Source organism: Panthera leo, chromosome E3 (assembly GCF_018350215.1).
Source record: "Panthera leo isolate Ple1 chromosome E3, P.leo_Ple1_pat1.1, whole genome shotgun sequence".
NCBI classification, from domain to species: domain Eukaryota; kingdom Metazoa; phylum Chordata; class Mammalia; order Carnivora; family Felidae; genus Panthera; species Panthera leo.
The window spans coordinates 8,864,649-8,882,293 of record NC_056694.1 but is presented as its reverse complement, the minus strand read 5'-3'; the positions used below and the strand labels follow the sequence as shown (position 1 = coordinate 8,882,293).

Sequence of the window (17,645 nt, the reverse complement as noted above, 5' to 3'; positions counted from 1 at the left end):
AGGGGCACATTGCCGCTTAGCCCGGTGAGGCCCTCTCAGCACCAGCAGAGCAGCTCCCAGCACCGCGAGTGGGGGCCGAAGCGCGCCCACAGGGGAACGAGCACACGGAGCCGACTCCGGGTTTACGCATGCGCAGAACCTCCACCCCCCCCCCCCCCGCCTTCGGTCCCACGGGCTTTTCTCGTGCCTGCGGTACATCCTCCGGGCCGATAGGGGGCAATCAGCCGGTCTTCACACGGGTTCGACCTGGCCGGAGTAACCCGGAAGCAGCCTCTAACCCGGAAGAGGTGGTGTTGTAGGATTCAGCCGGCGGCGGTGGTGGCGGCTGCGACGCTAGGATGAACGCCCCTCCCGCCTTCGAGTCGTTCTTGCTCTTCGAGGGCGAGAAGAAGTAAGTGGAGGCGGGGCGGGCCGGGGGTCGCGGGCAGAGTCTGGGGCTCCTCCGGCTCGTCCACTGCCGGGAGGACGGAAGCACCTTTTACTGGGCGTCCCGTCCGCTTCGCCCTGCGTACGCCAAACTTGAGACTGCCCTGCCGGGCGGTGGTGAATGAATGTCTCCATTCTGCAGAGGAGGAAACTGAGGCTCAGAGAGGCTGAGTAACTGCCCCGGCACACAGGAAGTGGCGGTCTGTATCGGAACTCAGAGTACCTGATGCCAGAGTGCTTTTCCTCTGGGATCCGACAGCCTCCCCATTTCTCTTCCTGGCCGCCGCTTTCATCCTCCTGATGCAGCCAGAGTGATGACTCCTAGGCTCTAGTCCGATCTTCACTCGCCCGTGGGGAACCCTGGGTGACCCCTTGCCTGCAGGGGGAAGGAGAAGGGTGTCTCGTGGTCTCAGACTGGACTTGGCTCCTGGATCCCCCACTTAACGTCTCCATACCTTTGGGCAAGTGACTTGATCTGCTTGAAGCCTCCTCTGGAAAGTGGGCTTCTTGCTGTATTCAATCACAGGATTTTCTCTTAGGGGAGCTTAACGAGGTAATTTACGGAAAGCCAATTAAGCATCGCTTTTCCTTCTCTTAACAGCCTGGCATGCAGGGAGGGCTCTGTGGTCTAGCCCTTACCAGCCACTTAGTCTCCCTTGGGAGCAGGGTTTGTCGACTGGGGCCCATTTTGCCCCCCAGGGGGGCTTTGACAGTGTCTGCATTTTTCGTTGTCATGAAGGGGTGCTCCTGGCAGTGAGTAGGGACCAGGGATACCGGTCGTGTCCTGCGGTGTACAAGACAGCCCCCGACAAAAACGAACTATCCGCCCTTAAATGCCAGTGGTGCCAAGGTGGAGGAACTCTGCTTTAGGAACAAGGAACAGTCCAGAGTAGGCGAGGGTCCCGGCAGAATCAGGGCGTAGCCACCCTGCGCTCTGAGTCAGAGGTCTTTATGGTTGAAGAGATTGAGGAAGGCTTCCAGGAGGAGGTAGGACTTGAGCCAGCGTTGAAGGGCAGGGTTTAGACTTGGGGGAGGAGAGACCCTGTTCCCCATCAGTTGCTCTCGTCTCTTCCTAGGATTACCATTAACAAGGACACCAAGGTACCCAATGCCTGTTTGTTCACCATCAACAAAGAAGACCACACGCTAGGAAACATCATTAAATCGTAAGTTCCAAGTCAAAGGCTCTTGGGCAGTGTTTAGGGGGCTCTCTGAGGCAGAGCAGAAATTCCAGATTTCCTGGTCTTTCTGAGCTACTGGAAGATCTGGGTGCTTGTTCTGGCAGCTCACACGTAAACGTGCATTTTCTGCAGAAGGACACTGACCCGTGTCGGTTCGTCTAGCTGAGGAAAGGAAGCGAACGTGCAGTGAGCCAGAGGAAAGCAGACCTACTTGTGTTTTGGGGCTGGGCACGGAGCAGCAGTCAGGATTAGTGCCCCCCGACCCCGGCCACCGCGGTTTGTCACGGTGTCCTCAGTAACACCTGGCATGCAAAGATAACACGTGCCAGAGACTGTAACGTACAGAGTAAAGGAAAGAGGTGGGAGAGAGGCTGTGGTGATCTGGCGCCCCTGTGGACAGAGCGCGGATATTGGTTGGTGGGTGTTTGTTTACGCCAGTGAGATCCCGGCCAGGTGCGATTGCTGTTCTGGCCCAAGGATTTGTTTCACTGCTGAAAAACACTATCGGTGAGGCCGGGTCTTTCCAAGGTTTGAGGCCGTGGGCAGGAGCCTGCCCGGTCTCCCGGCTGAAAGGAGGAGGTGGACTTGGCCGCCTGTCTTCTCTCTGGCCGAGTCCTGCCCTGAGCCGGGTGGTGGTGCTCAGGCCCTCCTGGGGCCTCGCCGCTCCCGTGCAAGGCGAGGCACGTCCCCCGGGCTTCAGTTCACTTCGCCACAGCCTTGCAGAACGGGGCCCTCTGTGTGTGGGCAGCAGCTGCCAGCCCGTGTTGCCCAGAGGACTTCGATTTCTCCCCCTGCTGCCTTTACTGCTCTCATCGGGCTGGAAGCCGGGCTTTGTATTTTGTGTTCTGGTTTACTGAATCCTGGCTGCCTGGGGAGGGCTCTTTTGACTTCCCCTGAGGGAAGTTTTCTGGAAATCCTGCTTACCACGTGGAATTCCCACAGAGGTGTTTATGAGAGGCTTCCCCATGTGGTCTATCTTCGAAGCGTTTTCCTTCAGGATTTTTTTGGGGAAATCAAGAGCAGGGAGCCACCTGGGGTCAGCCCCCGGCTGTATTTGCTTATAGGTTTCAACCCAATGGGAAGATTCCTTGGTTATAGGCCTGGTAATCCCCAGGGGTGCTAGGCTCAGCCTCCCTGCGTCACACTGGCCATCTGTGTGTCCCAGACAGCTGCTGAAGGACCCCCAGGTGCTGTTTGCGGGCTACAAAGTCCCCCACCCCTTGGAGCACAAGATCATCATCCGGGTGCAGACCACACCGGACTACAGCCCCCAGGAGGCCTTCACCAATGCCATCACAGACCTCATCAGCGAGCTCTCGCTGCTGGAAGAGCGATTCCGGGTGAGGAGCCAGCTGTGCAGGGGAGCGGGGATGTTCTCGTGCCCACATCCGGCGCAACCATTGGGGGCAGGTGGTGACAGAGCAGGGATGTGACTATAGTCTCGAGCAAGTGCGGACTAAGGGGTTATGGAGTTGAGGTCTGGAGCCTGCTGTCTGCACGCACGGGTGGGACCTTACTGAGGGCTCCAGGCTTTCCTTGGGTGTTCTTATGGCCCCTCCCCCAAGTCTTCTCTGTGGTGCCGGCTACTCTGGTTTGTAAGGCCTGGCTGCTTCCAGGGCATTTCTGGAGGGGGCAGCTCATCCTGGGGTGGGGGTCCCATAGTTAGGGGGGATGGCCACACCTGTCCCTGCAGGGGGGGCTCAAAGTCTAGACCCAAGATAGAGCGGGAAAGATCCACGGCTTGTCAGATTTTAACATCTGTGTCATCTGCACCTTGCACAGATGGGGTGGGGCCGCTGCTGACTGCCCGGCTCCCAGGAGGGGCCAGGGTGGCGGTTCCCTGGCAGACCTCTGTCAGGGACCCTGGGGTTGTGTTCCCGGCACCCAGCCCCGGGCCTCTCCGGCTGAGTGCGCTGCTGCCCCTCTCTGCTCAGGTGGCCATCAAAGACAAGCAAGAAGGCATCGAATAGAAAGCTGGAGGGGTCTTGCTTGGCACCTGCACTGGAACCTTCTCCAGGCCCCAAGTAGAGAGCTGCTTCCCCAGCTTCGGGGACATCCTGGTGAGCCCCTCCCTCCAGAGCCAACGTGTATGTACATAGAGTCTGTTTTACCTTCCAAATAAAAGTGTGGCAGGAAGAGACCTGGATGTGGGCTAAAGCAAGGCGACCACACAGCACGTGGATTGCGAGGCTCCACGGAGGTAGACTCTTGCGCGGTTACTCTGGGGCTGTATTTCAGAGTGGAAGACTCAGTTTTGTCTGAGAAGGTGGCGCGATCCCTCATTCTAGACCAACAGCTGCAAAGCTGGGGGGCGGCCGGGGAGGCAGTGCTTCCAGGAGACCCTCAGCTGCCAGGTCCGCCTGCCCGTCTCAGACTAGGAATGCCAGACGGGGCCACAAACCGCTCTCCAGTCTTCTCTTAAACAGTAGAGACTTTAATAAAAACATTCGCTGATAAAAAGCTCCCTGTCATTAGCCCCAAAGCTGAATAAGTTAAGCTGTGTCCCTGGTGCTCCGCGACAGACAGGAGGCCCTGCTCTGGCTACGGTCTCTTCCAGATGGCCACGATATTGGAGTCTGTCAGAGCGGTGAGGTAGGTAAAGGTGGGGTTGGCCACCACTGTGTTCACCATGGTCTTGGTCACCATCTGGCCGAGGGCCCAGGGCTGGGGCCACTTAAGGATCTGGGGGGAAGAGAGGGGGGCTGGGCTCCCGCTTCCTACACGGCAGTCCCGGCGGCAGGAGAGGGACACGCGGTGCCTACCTGCGTCGGGGCCTGCGGAGCTGCCGGCAGTGGAGGCTGCTGGGTCAGGATGTGCCTGACGTCGTAGACCCACACGTTGCCCTCCTCGTCTCCACACAGCACGATGCCCTCATCTGCCAGGACACACACGTTGAGATCGAAGGTGGGGCAGAGCTCCGGGAGGTGGAGGGCGGGATGGGGCAGCGGGGTGGGGGGGCTCACCAGGACAGGTGCTGAGCGAGAAGTAGGCCAGCTTGGTGGGTGACCACTGCAGCCGAGCCAGGACCACCACCGCTAGTGTGGACTGCTTGCCTCGGCCCACCCACGTCTGGCTCCAGCTCCACAGGCAGATGGTGCCCAGGCTGTTCCCCTTGGAGGCTGCGGGCGAGAACTGGGGTTGGGGGGGGCCCTCTCCACAAACACTTCTGTTGCATAGCGGGGACCCCTCAGGAGCCCCTAAACCCCAGCCCGGGGAGGGGCGCCTGAGTGGCTCAGTCGGTTAAGCATCCGACTCTTAATCTCAGCCCAGGTCACGATCTCGCAGTTGGGGAGTTTGAGCCCCACGTCGGGCTCTGCACTGATGGTGCAGTGCCTGCCTGGGATTCTGTCTCTCCTCTCTGCCCCTCTCCCGCTTGTGCTCTCTCTCAAAATAAAAAAATTTTAAACCAAAAAACCCAGCCCAGGGAGAAGCGACCCGCAAAGGCCCTACCAGGGCCTATCCTTGGTTCTCAGGAAGCCAGGCTGTCCCTGAGCAGGGCTCACTCACCCACGACATCCTCATTCACAAACGCCAGCCCGTCCACTCTCCGCCCTGGTGCCTCCGAGCCCTCGGAGAAGACAAACTCCACCTCACACACCCTGCGGGGCAGCAGCAGATGCCGGTCAGCTACCCCTGCACGGACAGGAGCCGTGTGCCTCTAGACGTGCCCTCTGCCCCAACTAGGAGATGCGACAAGATCTGTCCCGGGCCCTGGAGGGGTTCGGCTTTGCCCTGGAAGGGGAGCCAGCACCTCTGGGGACACAGCCACAGGTGGTGGGAACTCAGGAGCAGGAGGGGCTGGTTCTCCCACCCCGTCCTGGGGGGCGGGGCCGGGAAAGGTCCGGAGGCAGGGGTGAGGCAGGCAGTTCTGGGCCAGTGCCAGGAGCCAGAAGGTGGTGGGAAGTGGCTGCTGCACTTTTCCAAGCTGAGAAGTGTACGGGGTCGACGCTGCTTGGAAAGGCCGCCCGGCAGCTGCCCACGGTCCCCGTGCCACCTGGAGCCAGATAGGCGGCTGAGGAGCAGCAGACCCATCTGAGGCGTGGGCCACCACAGGGCTTGGACCCCAGACAGATGTGGGTGGGCAAAGGGTAGGGGGCAGGCCCAGGGCTTAACCAGGTGTGGCACAGGGCCACCACAGGCACTGGGCTGGACAACTGCTCCAGCCCGTGCTGAAGCTTCTGGGATTTGCCTCCATGTAGCAGCTGCCTCACTCCTGTCACCCACCTCTAAGGTTCTTCCCAGGCCATCGACTGCATTTAGGACAAAATTCACAATCTTACCGGGGCCGACGGCCAGTGGCCCCAGCCCGAGCAACCTCACCACCTCCTGTGCCATCTCCTCCAGCTTCCCAAGCTGGGCCAGACCTCCCAGGTCAGCCAGCTGTCCCCACCCTGTGCACAGACTGCTGCCTCTGTGTGAGCCCCTCCCCGCTCTGCCTGACTCCCTGCTAGGCTCGCATGGTACCTTAGTCTTCCTTTGCACCTGACCTCACACCTTGGGGGTAACGGGCCATCTTTTTTAATGCCCGTCTCCGCCACAAGGCTGTGGGCCCCGCAAGGGCAGGGATGCTATGCTGAGCTCAGTCTCTGGCCTACCGGGTGGTACAGATGAGCCCCGCGCCTCCCCATTGCCCTCGAAGGTGAGGTGATCACGGCTCAGAGAAGTGACCCGGCCCAGTCCCCCCCACCCACAGAACACCAGGGAAGGAATGGGTCATGAGGCTTTCCTCGAGAGACTGGCGGGAGGTGAGGACAGACCAGACTTGGGAAGAGGCCCCCGAAAACAGCCTCTGGCTGCCCAGAACGGGGCACAGCTTGGGCACCACCCCCGGCAGACCCACTCAGGGTCAGACGTCTGGACTGGCCGCGGCCAGGCTTTTGAGGCCTCCCGGGCCGGCCTCACCTCCTCTTCTGAGGCTGGTCCAGCCGCACGTCCCAGCAGCAGCAGCCACCCTCGCAGCCAGCCAGCAGGTAGGCCTCCGGGCAGGACGCCACAGGGCAGAGGCGCAGCGGGATGGAGGCCGCATCGAGTGTGAGCAGCTGGCTGCTGGCAGGTGGGGAAGAGTGTGAGGCCGCGGCCGTGTCGGCGCCCCGCCCCCCTCCACCCCGCCCCTCAGCGTCATCACCTGGCCTGGAATTCATAATCGTGGTTGGGCACCCCGACGTCCCAGAGGATGATCCGCTTGTCGTAAGAGGCCGCTGGGCAGGAGATGGGAAGGGGAGAGGCGGCTCTGAGGAGGCCCTGCTCCCTCCCGCGGGCTCCATTCCAGGCTGAGGCCGAGGTCGCAAGGCCAGCCTGAGGCAGGCCGAGCCACAGCTGGGCCACGGAGGGCTCGCGTGCCTACGCTGCCTACCTCGCCCTAATCTAACGTGCCCCAAGGCAGGCAGCCATCTTCTTAGGCCTCTGCTCACACATCACCCTTGTCTGGCTTACCACTCTTGGGGGGCAGGGGTGTCCACCCAGGTCACAGAGCAGCCCAGCCTGTGGGAAAGCTTCAAGGCCATGGAGCAGCTGGGGGCAAAGCCAGGATCTGACGCCCTGTCAGTCGTCCGCAAAGCCACGCTGTTTCTACTACGGCCAGAGCAGAGCGTGGCGCCAGCCATGAAGCCCGCCAGCCGCAGGAGCTCCCTACCGTGCTGGGGAGGGCGCACTGAGGCGTCTGGGTGCTGGGGACACCTCAGGGGTGTGGGAGAGGGTCTTACTGAAGAGGTGGGTCTCGTGGGTGGGGCTGAAGCAGAGGGTGGCGATGGCCTTCTTGTGGGCCCGGATGACTCCGCAGCAGAACCCAGCACGCACGTGCAGCAGCCGGACCAGGCCCCGCAGGCCTGCAGCCGCCAGCACACTCCAGCGCTTCTTGTGGCCTGCCTGCGTGACCACTGTCAGGGCTGTCCAGGCCACCGAGAAGAACTCCTGTGGGGGGGAGGGAGAGGGCATCACTAAGGGGCAGGGCTACGTGCGCACAGTGCCTGCAAGGTCAGGCCTGCGGTACTGAAGCCCGGCAGAACAGAGTCACCGAGCGAGCGGGTGGCCGAGCCCGGGCCCCCAACCCCGGCACTCTGCCCACAGTCCCGCACGAGCAGGGCCCCGGCACTCACCTCGCCAGGCGCCTTGTACTTGTGCAGTACGATGCCCGTCTGGCAGTCTATCACACACACGGCCTCCCCGCCACACGTGGCCACGGTCTGTGATGTGGCCCCTGCCTGCCCTGTTGTGAGGGGTCAGCCTAAGTAAAAGCGTTTCCTGTGAGGTTTGCCCCAGCAGCTCCTTCCTGGCCTTGACGACACTTCATGAGCTGTCTCTCGCAGGTCCCCCATCCACCGAGGCGGCCCCCTGACCAGAAAGCTTGTTCCTGCTCGTTCCCTTGGCTGTCACCCTGGCCCTGCCTGCCCCACAAGGATGTACCCTCCTCCCAGGCCGGCTCGAAGGCGCAGGCCCAGAGCTGGGTCTCCAGGTCCCGAGGGCTGTTGTTCTTGCTGTGACATTGCAGAAAGTGCAGGGGCTCCAGGTCCAGGGCAGGCTGTGGGGGCAGAGGTGGGGTTCACAGCTGCCCCAGCCCTCACTCCCTGCCAGCTGCCCAGCTGCTTCCTGGCCCCTGCGAGCTTACCTGGCTGCCATCGGAGCCCATGGGGCTGCCCTTCACGTGGGCCGGTGGGGAGGGGCATCCCCGCTTGCTGGGAGACAAGCTGAGTGAGACGTCACCCGACCGTTTCAAGGCCATCGGTCTGGCCTGTGGAGGGGGTCAAGGCTGGGCTGAGAAGAGCCTGGTGACCATGGGCCCATCTGCCCAGGGCTTCCTTCCTCTGCATCACTCTCCCATGGGCGTAGAAAGCCAGGGTTGGCCCAAGGTCAGCTTGAACTCGCCCAGCCATCAGAGGCCATCTCCTGGGCTCATTTCCAGGACCCCTCCCCTTCCCTCCTCTAGTCTCCCTAGGCGGGAAAGGCCAACACAGGCCTGTGGAGCCTTGAGAGCTGCATGATACACCTACCCTGGGCTCCTGGGCGGCTGTGGCTTTTGAAGGCCTCTCCGGGATGCCGGTCTCATGCACCTGGGTCCCACCAGAGGCCACCAGCGCCTCAGAAATCATCTGCACCTATGTGGGGCCGGGACATCAGGAAGCTGGGTACATGCAGTCCTAGGGGCCCCCAGCCCCTCCCCAACTGCTGGGACAAACAGCCTGTGCTTCCCATGCAACCATTAAGTCAGCCTTCCCTGACCCATGCCACTCTCCCATAAATCCTTATGGCCAGAGGCTTCCAGGGCAGTTGAAGGCATGGGAGCCATAGAGGATCTGGGAGAACCAACTCCCAGCACAGCAGGGTGAGGCCATACCCGCCACTGGGTGAACTCGCTGAGGGACTCAGGTCCATAGCGGACGTTCCTGACTGCGGACTTCACAAAGTCAGCCTGGGCCTTCTCTGCCTCCTCCTCTGGGCTCCGTGTGGCCATGAACTTCTCCCAGTGAGCGGTGACCTGCCACCAGAGGGACCAGATTCAAGCCCACCCCAGATCTCCTGGACCCTCCGTGGAACCTCTGCATCCAATCTTCTGGCCCCAAGTGTCTCCACCTCACTGTCTCCTGGAAGTCTCCCTGAACCACAGCCTTCTTAGCTGCAGCATACGCAGTCCTAAACAACCCACACGTGAGCAACAGCCCCAAGGAGAAGCTGGCCCAGAGTAAGGTTACTTGAAAGTGTCTTAGCCTCCCTGGCCGGGCCCCGCCCCCACACCTGGAGAGCCAGACCTCTCAGGACGAGAGACCAAGCACCACGGCCAGGCTCAGAGCAACATGTCAGGCTAGGACATAAAGGCCACTCAGTATCAGGGCAGAGCACTCCCGTGACCCTCACTCGGGGTCCCCCCAGTGTTGCTCATTCCTCAAGGTCCCCAAGCGTTTCCAAACACCAGAGAAGCCTGCTGGCTCCCTTACCCTGCTGGTCAGCTCCCGGTTTAGGTTCTCCACCTGAGAGGAAGTGGAGGAAGCATCCTTGCCATTGACCTTACGGAGCTTGGGCAGGAGAAAGGAGACTTTCAGGTTGTCACTGACCTGGGGGATGAGGGAGAGTGGCTCAGTGTCCACCTGTGGCTCAGCCCAAGCGTGCCGGTCCTGGGTACGTGGCAGGTGGGGGAGGGGGTACCCTACTTACAGTCAGGAAGGGGTTGCCTTCCAGGCTCAGCTCCTCAAGCTGCGGGAATTGACACAAGGCAGTGACGTCTCCCAGCTGGTTGTTGGCGCAGCGGAGGATGCGCAGGTGGGACAGGCCCAGATTGGCGGGCAGCGTCTCCAGCTGGTTGTTGGAAAGATCCAGCTCTTGCAGCTGCGTCAAGCGGCTCAGGAGCTTGGGGTCCAAGTGCTCCGAGAGCAGCTTCAGGCCAGACAAGCTGGGTGGGGGCAGACAGGGAGGGCTGAGGGGAGGGGAGGGGAGGAGCCCCACCCCCCCCAGGACAGTCCAGGGTGCCTCCAAAGCCTTTTCCAGCAGAGGATCACCTTCATGCACAGCTTTTCCTCCTTAAAATCTAGTAACTACTTTACAACTGAGTACAGCTGGTACCTCCAGAACGCTTTCCCTCATCCTCTATGGGAACTCCTCTGTGCTGCCCTGGGCCTCGGGAATTAGCTCAACAGGTTGCTCAATACCCTTTCTGCAGGACTGTCTCCCCCTAAGCCCGGGCCCCCTTCAGGGAAAAGGCCACTCAGGGCCCCAGCCGGCCCCTCTCATAACGGCAGCCCTGAGTTTGGCCCGAGTGATCAGCCTCCGCCTAACCGACAAGGCGATAACGGGGCCAGGGAGGGAGTGGGCATGGGTCGCAGACTTTCTTCACTCCCAGCGGGCGACGCAGGCCCGGGTGGCGGGCTGTGTGTCCCCCGCCCCCCCCCCCCCCCCGGCGGACCCCCGTCGCCCCCGGCCCGCCTCTTACTCCAAGCTCCGGATTTTCCCCAGCCGGTCGCTCTTGGGACGCCCCCGCTGCATGAGCAGCCGCGCCGAGAGGGGGCCCATGGCGAGGAGACGCGACCCGCGCTGGCCGGTCGGCGGCACCGGCGTCGGGCCGAGTCCGTGCCTCCTGGAGACCGAAGTTAACGTCCGCGGCTGGCGGAGCTCTGGAGGCGGCGCCGCGCGAGCCCGTCGCTGGCGACGACCGGAAGGAAGCGGCCCGGCGGACCTCGTGCCCCGCGGGCTGACTACGACTCCCAGCGGCCCCCGCGGCCCCGCGCCTGCGCTTTGGCCGCCAGGACGCGGCGATGGCGGCTGCGGCGGTGGCGGCCCCCGAAGTCCTCCGGGAATGCGGCTGCAAGGGCATCCGGACCTGTCTGATCTGCGAGCGGCAGCGCGGAGGTGACCCGCCCTGGCAGCACCCCCCGCAGGTGAGGGTTGGGGGAGGGGCCGTGCCATAACTCCCTTCTTCAGATAGGGAAACTGAGGCCCAAACTGGCTACGAAGATGGGCCCCGGTTCAACCCGTGTCAGAGACCCTCGCCGTGGGGGCGTTGCAGGATCAGATGAGTGCTTTGAGGGGGGTTTGGATTGGGGAAGGGACTGGAGTGGGTGCCATCTGACTGCAACTCCCCTCTGAGCCCTGGGGGTGGGGGGGTAGTGTGACAGCGGACCTCCACGTAACCCCCGTGGGGCCAGGAGCTTCACGGAGTGGGGAGACGAACCGTAAAGAGGAAAGGATGCCGAAAACCAGGCAAGGCGAAGGTCCTAGAAACCGTTGGGCAGAAGTGGGCAAGGAGGAAATTAATTCCAGTTAATTAATGAAAAAGTACTTAGAACCTTTGAGGTGGGCGAGGACATTTCCACTGGGGGAGCTGCTTAGATAAAGGCCTGGGGTAGGTGCGTGTGTTTGGAAGGAGGGTGATGCTTGGGGGGATGGTCAGTGGGGCCTGATCACAGAGGGCTCTGTGTGTGGCTGCTGGATAGCCTGGATTTGTCCCGAGGGCCATGGAGAGCTGCTGAGGGTTTTAAAGGAAGTTAACACGTGAGTTTTAGAAAGATCCTGGGAGGGGGAGGGGGGGATAGGAAAGTATGGACCCTGGGAAGCCAAGGAAGAAACTGTCACAGTGTCCCTGGCAAAAGCTTGGAAGGTTCAGTGGGAAACAGTATGGTGATTCCTCAGTAAATTAAGAGTAGAATTACTGTATGATCTAGCAATTCTGGGTAGACACCCAAAAGAATTGAAAGCAGACACTTGAAGAGAGATTTGTACACCCGCACTCACAGCAGCCTCATTCCCAGTAGCTAAAAAGTGGAAGCGATGTAAGCATCCATCAGTGGATGAGTGGATAAACAAAATGTGACACAATATGTACAGTAGAATATTATGCACCTTAAAAGGGAAGGGCATTCTGACACAACATGAATGAATCCTGAGGTCATTATACTGACTGAAATGTCAGTCACAAAAGGGTAAATGCTGTAGGATTCCACTTACATGAGGTTCAGAGAGTAATCAGATTCTTAGAGTCAGAAAGTGGAATGATGGGTGCCTGGGCCTGGGGGAAAAGAAGGAGTTGTGGTTTAATGGGTGCAGAGGTTTGCTTTTACGTGATGAAAAAATGCTGGAGATGGGTGCACAACGTGAAGGTTTGGTGGTGAAGGCGGTGAAAACGTTTTATATATATATATATATATATATATATATATATATATATATACGTATGTGTATATATATATACATATATACTTACATGTGTACATATACGTACATGTGCATGTGTACATATATATACTTTTTTTTTTCTTACCGCAATTAAAGCGTGAAAAGTGCCAAAAGTCTGAACTTTGCCTGTGACCATGGGTGTGGAGACACAGGGCACTGTGGGGTAGCACCTGCTCAACTTGATGTCTGTGGGATGAGCAGAAGGTCCAGGATGGCTCCCTAACTGTAACGTGTCCGTGTGAAGTGCTAGAAGACAGAGGACAATGGGGTGGGTAGCAACGGCCATGAAATGCAAAAGGGGAGGGAGCAGAATTAATTGGGCAGGGAGGGCTTCGTGCCGCCACACCGCTGGGACAGAGTCATGGCCAACCCAGCTGGGAGCTCCGGAGCAGACTTGACTGGTAGAGGAGTCCCATGTTGGGTATGAAAAGCCAGACCTGCGCTGAGTCATTGGCCGGGGGCTGTCTGGGACCAGGATGGCCTCTGGCCGAAACCTGGGGCAGATTCTGAAGGCACTGCAGCAGGAGGGGGTCAGCCGGGCACTCCTCCAGGATGACTGGCAAGTTCTCTCCTTCGAAGGGAGATTGAGGCAGTGCCTGTGCAACCACAGAGGAGGGCCGGGCCCGGAGTCCTCCCCACCTCTGCCTCTAGCTGTCCAACGTGCTCGCCCTCTGAACAGCTCCGGGGTCCTTTCCTTCAGACGCTGGGGAGAGCAGGAGACACCCCACAGTGACGCTAGAACAGTGTGAACTCGCGGGCAGCCTTGGGCTGTGTAGCCTTCAGCCGGTTCCTTAACTTCATTCGTCCTGGGTCACCCCATCTTTAAAACAGAACAGAAAATGGTTACATGGATGCTCTTCCCACCTACGGCTGAGGAATGTGACAAAGGAGAGGGCAGGGCTTCTGCATCACTGCCTCTCTCAGCCTAGTCTGGACTCCAGCTGCTTCCCAAAGTGGCACCAGGGGAGGGAGAAGCTCTCAGCAGGGGCCGCTCCTAAGAAGGGGCCTCCGGAAGGTGCACACACAGTGAGGAAGGGCTTCGGTGGCTCCAGGTCCCTCGTCTTTCTTTTGCAGAAAACACACCGCTTCATTTACTACTCTGACACTGGCTGGGCCGTGGGGGCTGAGGAGTCTGACTTTGAAGGCTGGGCCTTCCCGTTCCCCGGTGTGACGCTGATAGAGGACTTCGTGACCCGGGAGGAAGAAGCTGAGATGGTACAGCTGATGGACCGGGAGCCTTGGAAGCTCTCCCAGTCTGGACGGAGGAAGCAGGTAGGACGGCCCAGAGCCGGGGACTCCAGGAGGGCCAGGCTGGCTGGTCAGAGAGGAGTCACCCTGCCGGGCCCCTGCACACTCCTTGCCCCGTGCCTTGCTCACCTCCCTCCCAGCGCCTCTCTCGGCAGCCACAACCCGTGACACCCCCTCACCAGGGCCGCTAGGGGGCGGGCTCCTCTGACCTTGGGGCTCTGGCAGCTGGGGCGTGGGTGTGCCGGAGGGAGGGGCAGAGGCGGGCCCAGCCTGCTCCGCTTCCCCAGACGCCCCAGACTCGGTGAGGCGGGGCCGTAAGGCAGACTGGTGCCCAGCTCAGAGGGTTTCTGGAAGGCCGCCGCTCGCCTTCCCCCCCGAAGTCCTCTCCCCATCCGTTTTGAGACACTTGGGCCTCCGAGTCCTGGGCCTCCTCTTTGTCAGGAATGACAGCCCCTCTTTTCTGCAGGCTTGTCGGCCGGGACCTGAGAGCCATCCATCGGCCGCCTTCTCTCCTTCCCTCCCCCTCCCGTGGGCTTTTCCGTCCCCACTTCGGTGCCCGGCGAGTTATCACACCACTTCCTCTGCTGCTCCTGTGCCCTTTCGTCCCTCGCTATCCTCCTTCCACTAAACCACAGCCCCCATCAAGTCTGGCTCCCCTCGCTGGGCGCCTCCCAGCCCTGGCTCTCCAACCCTGAGCTGGGCCGTCCTGCCCTGGAGGTCATGCCAACCTCCCCCAAGGTGGCCCTTCTGTGGCTCTCCTTCCAAACCTTCCCTTCCCCCCCTCCGCCGGCTCTCCACCGAGCCCCCTCTGACTCAGAAGATGCTGGCGGGTGCTGCTCCCCTCGCTCTCAACATTAGTTTTGCCTCAACTGGGTCTTTTCCGCCAGGCTGCCAGTAAGCTCTAGCTCTCTCCTCTGCGGCCCGATTCCTCAGAAGAGTTGTTTATTCCGTCTCCAGCTCCTCTCCTCCTGCTCCGCTTACTGTACTCAGCACTTCCATCCCGGCCTCTGCACCCTAAACCCTGAGCAGCCGACTTTCAGGCTCAGTCCTGGGGCCTCTTCTCTTCCAGACGCCCCCTCGCCGGGCTCCATGAGTCACGGCTCTGACACGAGTGTGTGTTTGCGACTCCCACGTTCGTGTCTCTGGCCGGCTTCTCCTATTTGTCAGACCTGAACTGAGCTTTGAGTCTTCATCCCCCCCCCATACCCCCCTGTAGTGTCCCCACCTTGGCAAATTCCAGCTTCCATCTGCTCAGGCTGGCAACCGTGGAGCTTTCCAGATTCCTCGCTGTGTCTCATTGGTAATCCCCGTCAGCTCTCTTCCTTCAAACACACTCGGGATCTGAGAACACAGCACCCCTACCACCGCCACCCCCTTAGGTCCCAGCCCCCAGTTCTGTCACTGGGATTCCCACAGGAGCTTCCCTTACCCCTCTTCTGTCACTTTCCACTGGAGAGGAAGGTGACCCCCATTGACGCCCCCTCAGATGGACTCACTGCTCTGCTACAAACCCACCAGGCCTTCCGCCCCAGCCTGGGCTTCCCCTGCTGCTTGGTGCTCCTGGGATGTCCCTACAGCAGCCTGCTCGGTACTCCTGAGAGGCTCCAGCGTCAAGCCCTCCCTTCTAGCCTGCCACCGCCCGGGGGACCCAGCCACTCAGACGTGCCAAAGCCGGCAGGAGAAAGACCTTTCCACCAGACAGTGCCCCCCTCCACTAGAGGGGGACTGCAGGGGGCAGGAGGCGGTGGATAAATGCTCATCCCTTGGGCCACAGGTCTGAGGTGTATTCTAGAAGCCTCCTCCCTAACACTTGTTTTGGGGTTGTTTTTTTTAGATAGAACCCACACACTGTAAAATCTGCCCATTTAACACGTACGGTTTGTTTTGGTATATTCATAATATCACACAGCCATCTCCACTGCCTTACTTCTGGAACGTGCCCATCACCCCAGAGGCAACCTGTACCCATTAGCAGACGCTCCCCGTTCCCCTGTCCCCTGGCAACCGCTAATCTACTTTCTTTCTGGATTTGCCTGTTCTGGATATTTCATGCAAATGGGATTGTGTCACATGTGGCCTTTTGTGTCGGCTCCTCTCACTGACCATAACGTCGGCCTGTGTCGGTGCTACGCTGTTTGCGGCTGGACAGACAGCTCCTCCGTCGTGTGGCTCTGCCACCATTGCTTCGTCCACTTGTCCGATTGCGGACACTGGGTTGTTTCCGCTTTCTGGCCATTGTGCCCTAGTGCCGCTTTGAATGCCCACGTGGCAAGTGTCTGCGTGGCCGCGTTTTCGGGACTGGGCGTGGAGCTGGGAGTTTTGACTCCTGGGCTGTGTGCTAACTTCTCTCTCGTGGTTCTGATCCCCAGCTTCGATCAGCTTGATGAGGCTGCCTTGGGCTAGCCCGCCTTCCCTCGCCGCTCCTTCTACCCACATCCCGACCCCTTGGTCTCCCGTCCCAAAACACCCTACCTGCATATGGGCCTTCTGTCTTTAGCTCTGCTTTCGGGGGCACGTAGTCTAAGACATCCCCCTGAGCACATCACGTCCTTTTCCTGCTTTATTTTCTCCCTTAGCGTTTACCAACGTCTGAGTGTTGGCCCTTTGTCATTGGTGCAGGCCTCCTGCTGCTGGAGAGCCAGATCCTGACCCACGGAGTCAGGAGTTTTTGCTTGTCTTGGTCACCGCGATCGGATTCTTCAGCCCTGGTCTGTGATAGCCCTTCCTATAAACTCAAGACGCTTCTCTGCTTCTTTTTTGTCCACCCCCTTCAGGACTATGGCCCCAAAGTCAACTTTAGGAAACAGAAGCTAAAGACCGCTGGCTTCAGAGGCCTCCCCAGCTTCAGCCGGGAGGTGGTGCGGAGGATGGGCCTGTACCCCATCCTAGAGGACTTCCGGCCCGTGGAGCAGTGTAACCTGGACTACTGCCCTGAGCGGGGCTCGGCCATCGACCCCCACCTGGACGACGCCTGGCTGTGGGGGGAGCGGCTGGTGAGCCTCAACCTCCTGTCCCCGACCGTGCTGTCCATGTCCCGGGAGGCGCCCGGCAGCCTGCTGCTCTGTCTGGCCCCATCCGGCTTCCCGGAGGCCTTGGTGGAGGGTGTGATGGCTCCCAGCAGGTCCGTCCTGTGCCAGGAGGTGGAGGTGGCCGTCCCCTTGCCCCGCCGCTCTCTGCTCGTGCTCACGGGTGCCGCGCGGCACCAGTGGAAACACGCCATCCACCGCAGACACATCGAGGCCCGCCGCGTGTGCGCCACCTTCAGGGAGCTGTCGGCCGAGTTCCGTCCCGGCGGGAGGCAGCAAGAACTGGGGCAGGAACTCCTGCAGATCTCTCTCTCCTTTCAAGGGAGACCTATGTGAGCCACCTCCCTGGGGCCGGGAGCTGGCGCTGGGCCTGGCCAGGGCGCCGGCTCCAGAGTTGACTGCCTGCCAGGACGGAAGGGCGGGAAGCCCAGCACAAGGGGCTTTCTCCCCAGCCGATTAGCTTTTCAGAGAAGACTGCTCAGCACCCTGACATCACGACAGCGTGAGCCCTGCCCGGGAGCTGGTTGTGATGGGAATGTGCCTCGGGTCAGTCCTGTTTGACCCGCACCGCGGCCACCTGTGTGGCTTGTCACAGTTTGAGGGCAGTGGGATCGTTTGAGCTTAAACACGTTGGTACCACCTGAAACCGTTTTCTCCTTTATCCCTCGCTCTTAATGAAGTTCCCTGATAGCCCATTCTCCAGTCCTTTCATTTGGGAAGCGAGTTGGAGAACAGAATCGACAGAACATTTGAAGTTATGTCCGACTTCAGAGCTGGCGATGGCCTCTGAGCCAGGCTCTGCCCAGGTCATGCTTGACCCCAGGGAGGTGGGCGATGCAATGAGGAGAGGGAAGTCCCCGGAGAGTCTGGTCCCACCTCCCCATCCCATGCTGTTAAAAAGTAGGGGAAGGCACAGTGTAGTTCACTTCCTGGCACTGGTGTTTCATGGGGTGCTCGCCTTGGATGCTCAGCCAGCCCTCTTCTGCTTATGAGACAAAATATACTCGCTAGCCACATGCTCAGTGCCGAACTTTGGAACCAGGGCCCCATTATAGCCCAGAAAGGTTCATGGTAGGCACTGGTCTTCAGTCATTCTAGAACCTTCTAT

The 17,645-nt window shown here is 60.2% G+C and overlaps 3 protein-coding genes across 4 annotated transcripts; 2 read left to right on the top strand and 1 right to left on the bottom strand.

Annotated features, from left to right (window-relative positions):
* The first annotated feature begins 272 nt into the window (after positions 1–272).
* On the top strand, positions 273–3,747 carry POLR2J (RNA polymerase II subunit J). Its single transcript, XM_042921190.1, has 4 exons — positions 273–391; positions 1,503–1,592; positions 2,773–2,947; positions 3,542–3,747. Exons 1-4 carry the CDS (start codon positions 339–341, stop codon positions 3,575–3,577), a joined length of 354 nt encoding a protein of 117 aa, XP_042777124.1. The 5' UTR covers positions 273–338; the 3' UTR covers positions 3,578–3,747.
* A 278-nt stretch (positions 3,748–4,025) lies between these two features.
* LRWD1 (leucine rich repeats and WD repeat domain containing 1) lies at positions 4,026–10,708 on the bottom strand. Of its 2 annotated transcripts, none has more exons than XM_042921186.1 (15): positions 10,525–10,708; positions 9,753–9,987; positions 9,536–9,652; positions 8,938–9,078; positions 8,594–8,698; positions 8,212–8,334; positions 8,010–8,124; positions 7,703–7,812; positions 7,310–7,517; positions 6,733–6,805; positions 6,510–6,653; positions 5,115–5,206; positions 4,571–4,726; positions 4,370–4,482; positions 4,026–4,289 (listed from the first exon to the last, which is right to left on the bottom strand). In XM_042921186.1, the coding sequence occupies exons 1-15, from the start codon at positions 10,602–10,604 to the stop codon at positions 4,149–4,151; spliced, it is 1,953 nt and encodes a 650-aa protein (XP_042777120.1). In that variant the 5' UTR covers positions 10,605–10,708; the 3' UTR covers positions 4,026–4,148. The 2 variants fall into 2 exon arrangements, with proteins under 2 accessions (XP_042777120.1, XP_042777121.1); XM_042921187.1 differs by having other exon boundaries at positions 6,510–6,650.
* A 75-nt stretch (positions 10,709–10,783) lies between these two features.
* On the top strand, positions 10,784–17,232 carry ALKBH4 (alkB homolog 4, lysine demethylase). The gene is made up of 3 exons (XM_042921188.1): positions 10,784–10,969; positions 13,338–13,535; positions 16,286–17,232. The coding sequence occupies exons 1-3, from the start codon at positions 10,847–10,849 to the stop codon at positions 16,871–16,873; spliced, it is 909 nt and encodes a 302-aa protein (XP_042777122.1). The 5' UTR covers positions 10,784–10,846; the 3' UTR covers positions 16,874–17,232.
* Positions 17,233–17,645: the final 413 nt, after the last annotated feature.

What these genes read in the sequence shown, in the direction of transcription:
- POLR2J (XM_042921190.1), top strand. Translation starts at nt 339, where the DNA reads ATGAACGCCCCTCCCGCCTTCGAGTCGTTCTTGCTCTTCGAGGGCGAG. An exon ending in CTCTTCGAGGGCGAGAAGAA is followed by an intron (nt 392 to 1,502) that starts GTAAGTGGAGGC and finishes GTCTCTTCCTAG; the next exon opens with GATTACCATTAACAAGGACA. An exon ending in TGCTGGAAGAGCGATTCCGG is followed by an intron (nt 2,948 to 3,541) that starts GTGAGGAGCCAG and finishes CTCTCTGCTCAG; the next exon opens with GTGGCCATCAAAGACAAGCA.
- LRWD1 (XM_042921186.1), bottom strand. Translation starts at nt 10,604, where the DNA reads ATGGGCCCCCTCTCGGCGCGGCTGCTCATGCAGCGGGGGCGTCCCAAG. An exon ending in CTCGCTCAGCACCTGTCCTG is followed by an intron (nt 4,483 to 4,570) that starts GTGAGCCCCCCC and finishes GTGTCCTGGCAG; the next exon opens with ATGAGGGCATCGTGCTGTGT. An exon ending in CTCCGCAGGCCCCGACGCAG is followed by an intron (nt 4,290 to 4,369) that starts GTAGGCACCGCG and finishes TCTTCCCCCCAG; the next exon opens with ATCCTTAAGTGGCCCCAGCC.
- ALKBH4 (XM_042921188.1), top strand. Translation starts at nt 10,847, where the DNA reads ATGGCGGCTGCGGCGGTGGCGGCCCCCGAAGTCCTCCGGGAATGCGGC. An exon ending in CCTGGCAGCACCCCCCGCAG is followed by an intron (nt 10,970 to 13,337) that starts GTGAGGGTTGGG and finishes TTTCTTTTGCAG; the next exon opens with AAAACACACCGCTTCATTTA. An exon ending in AGTCTGGACGGAGGAAGCAG is followed by an intron (nt 13,536 to 16,285) that starts GTAGGACGGCCC and finishes CACCCCCTTCAG; the next exon opens with GACTATGGCCCCAAAGTCAA.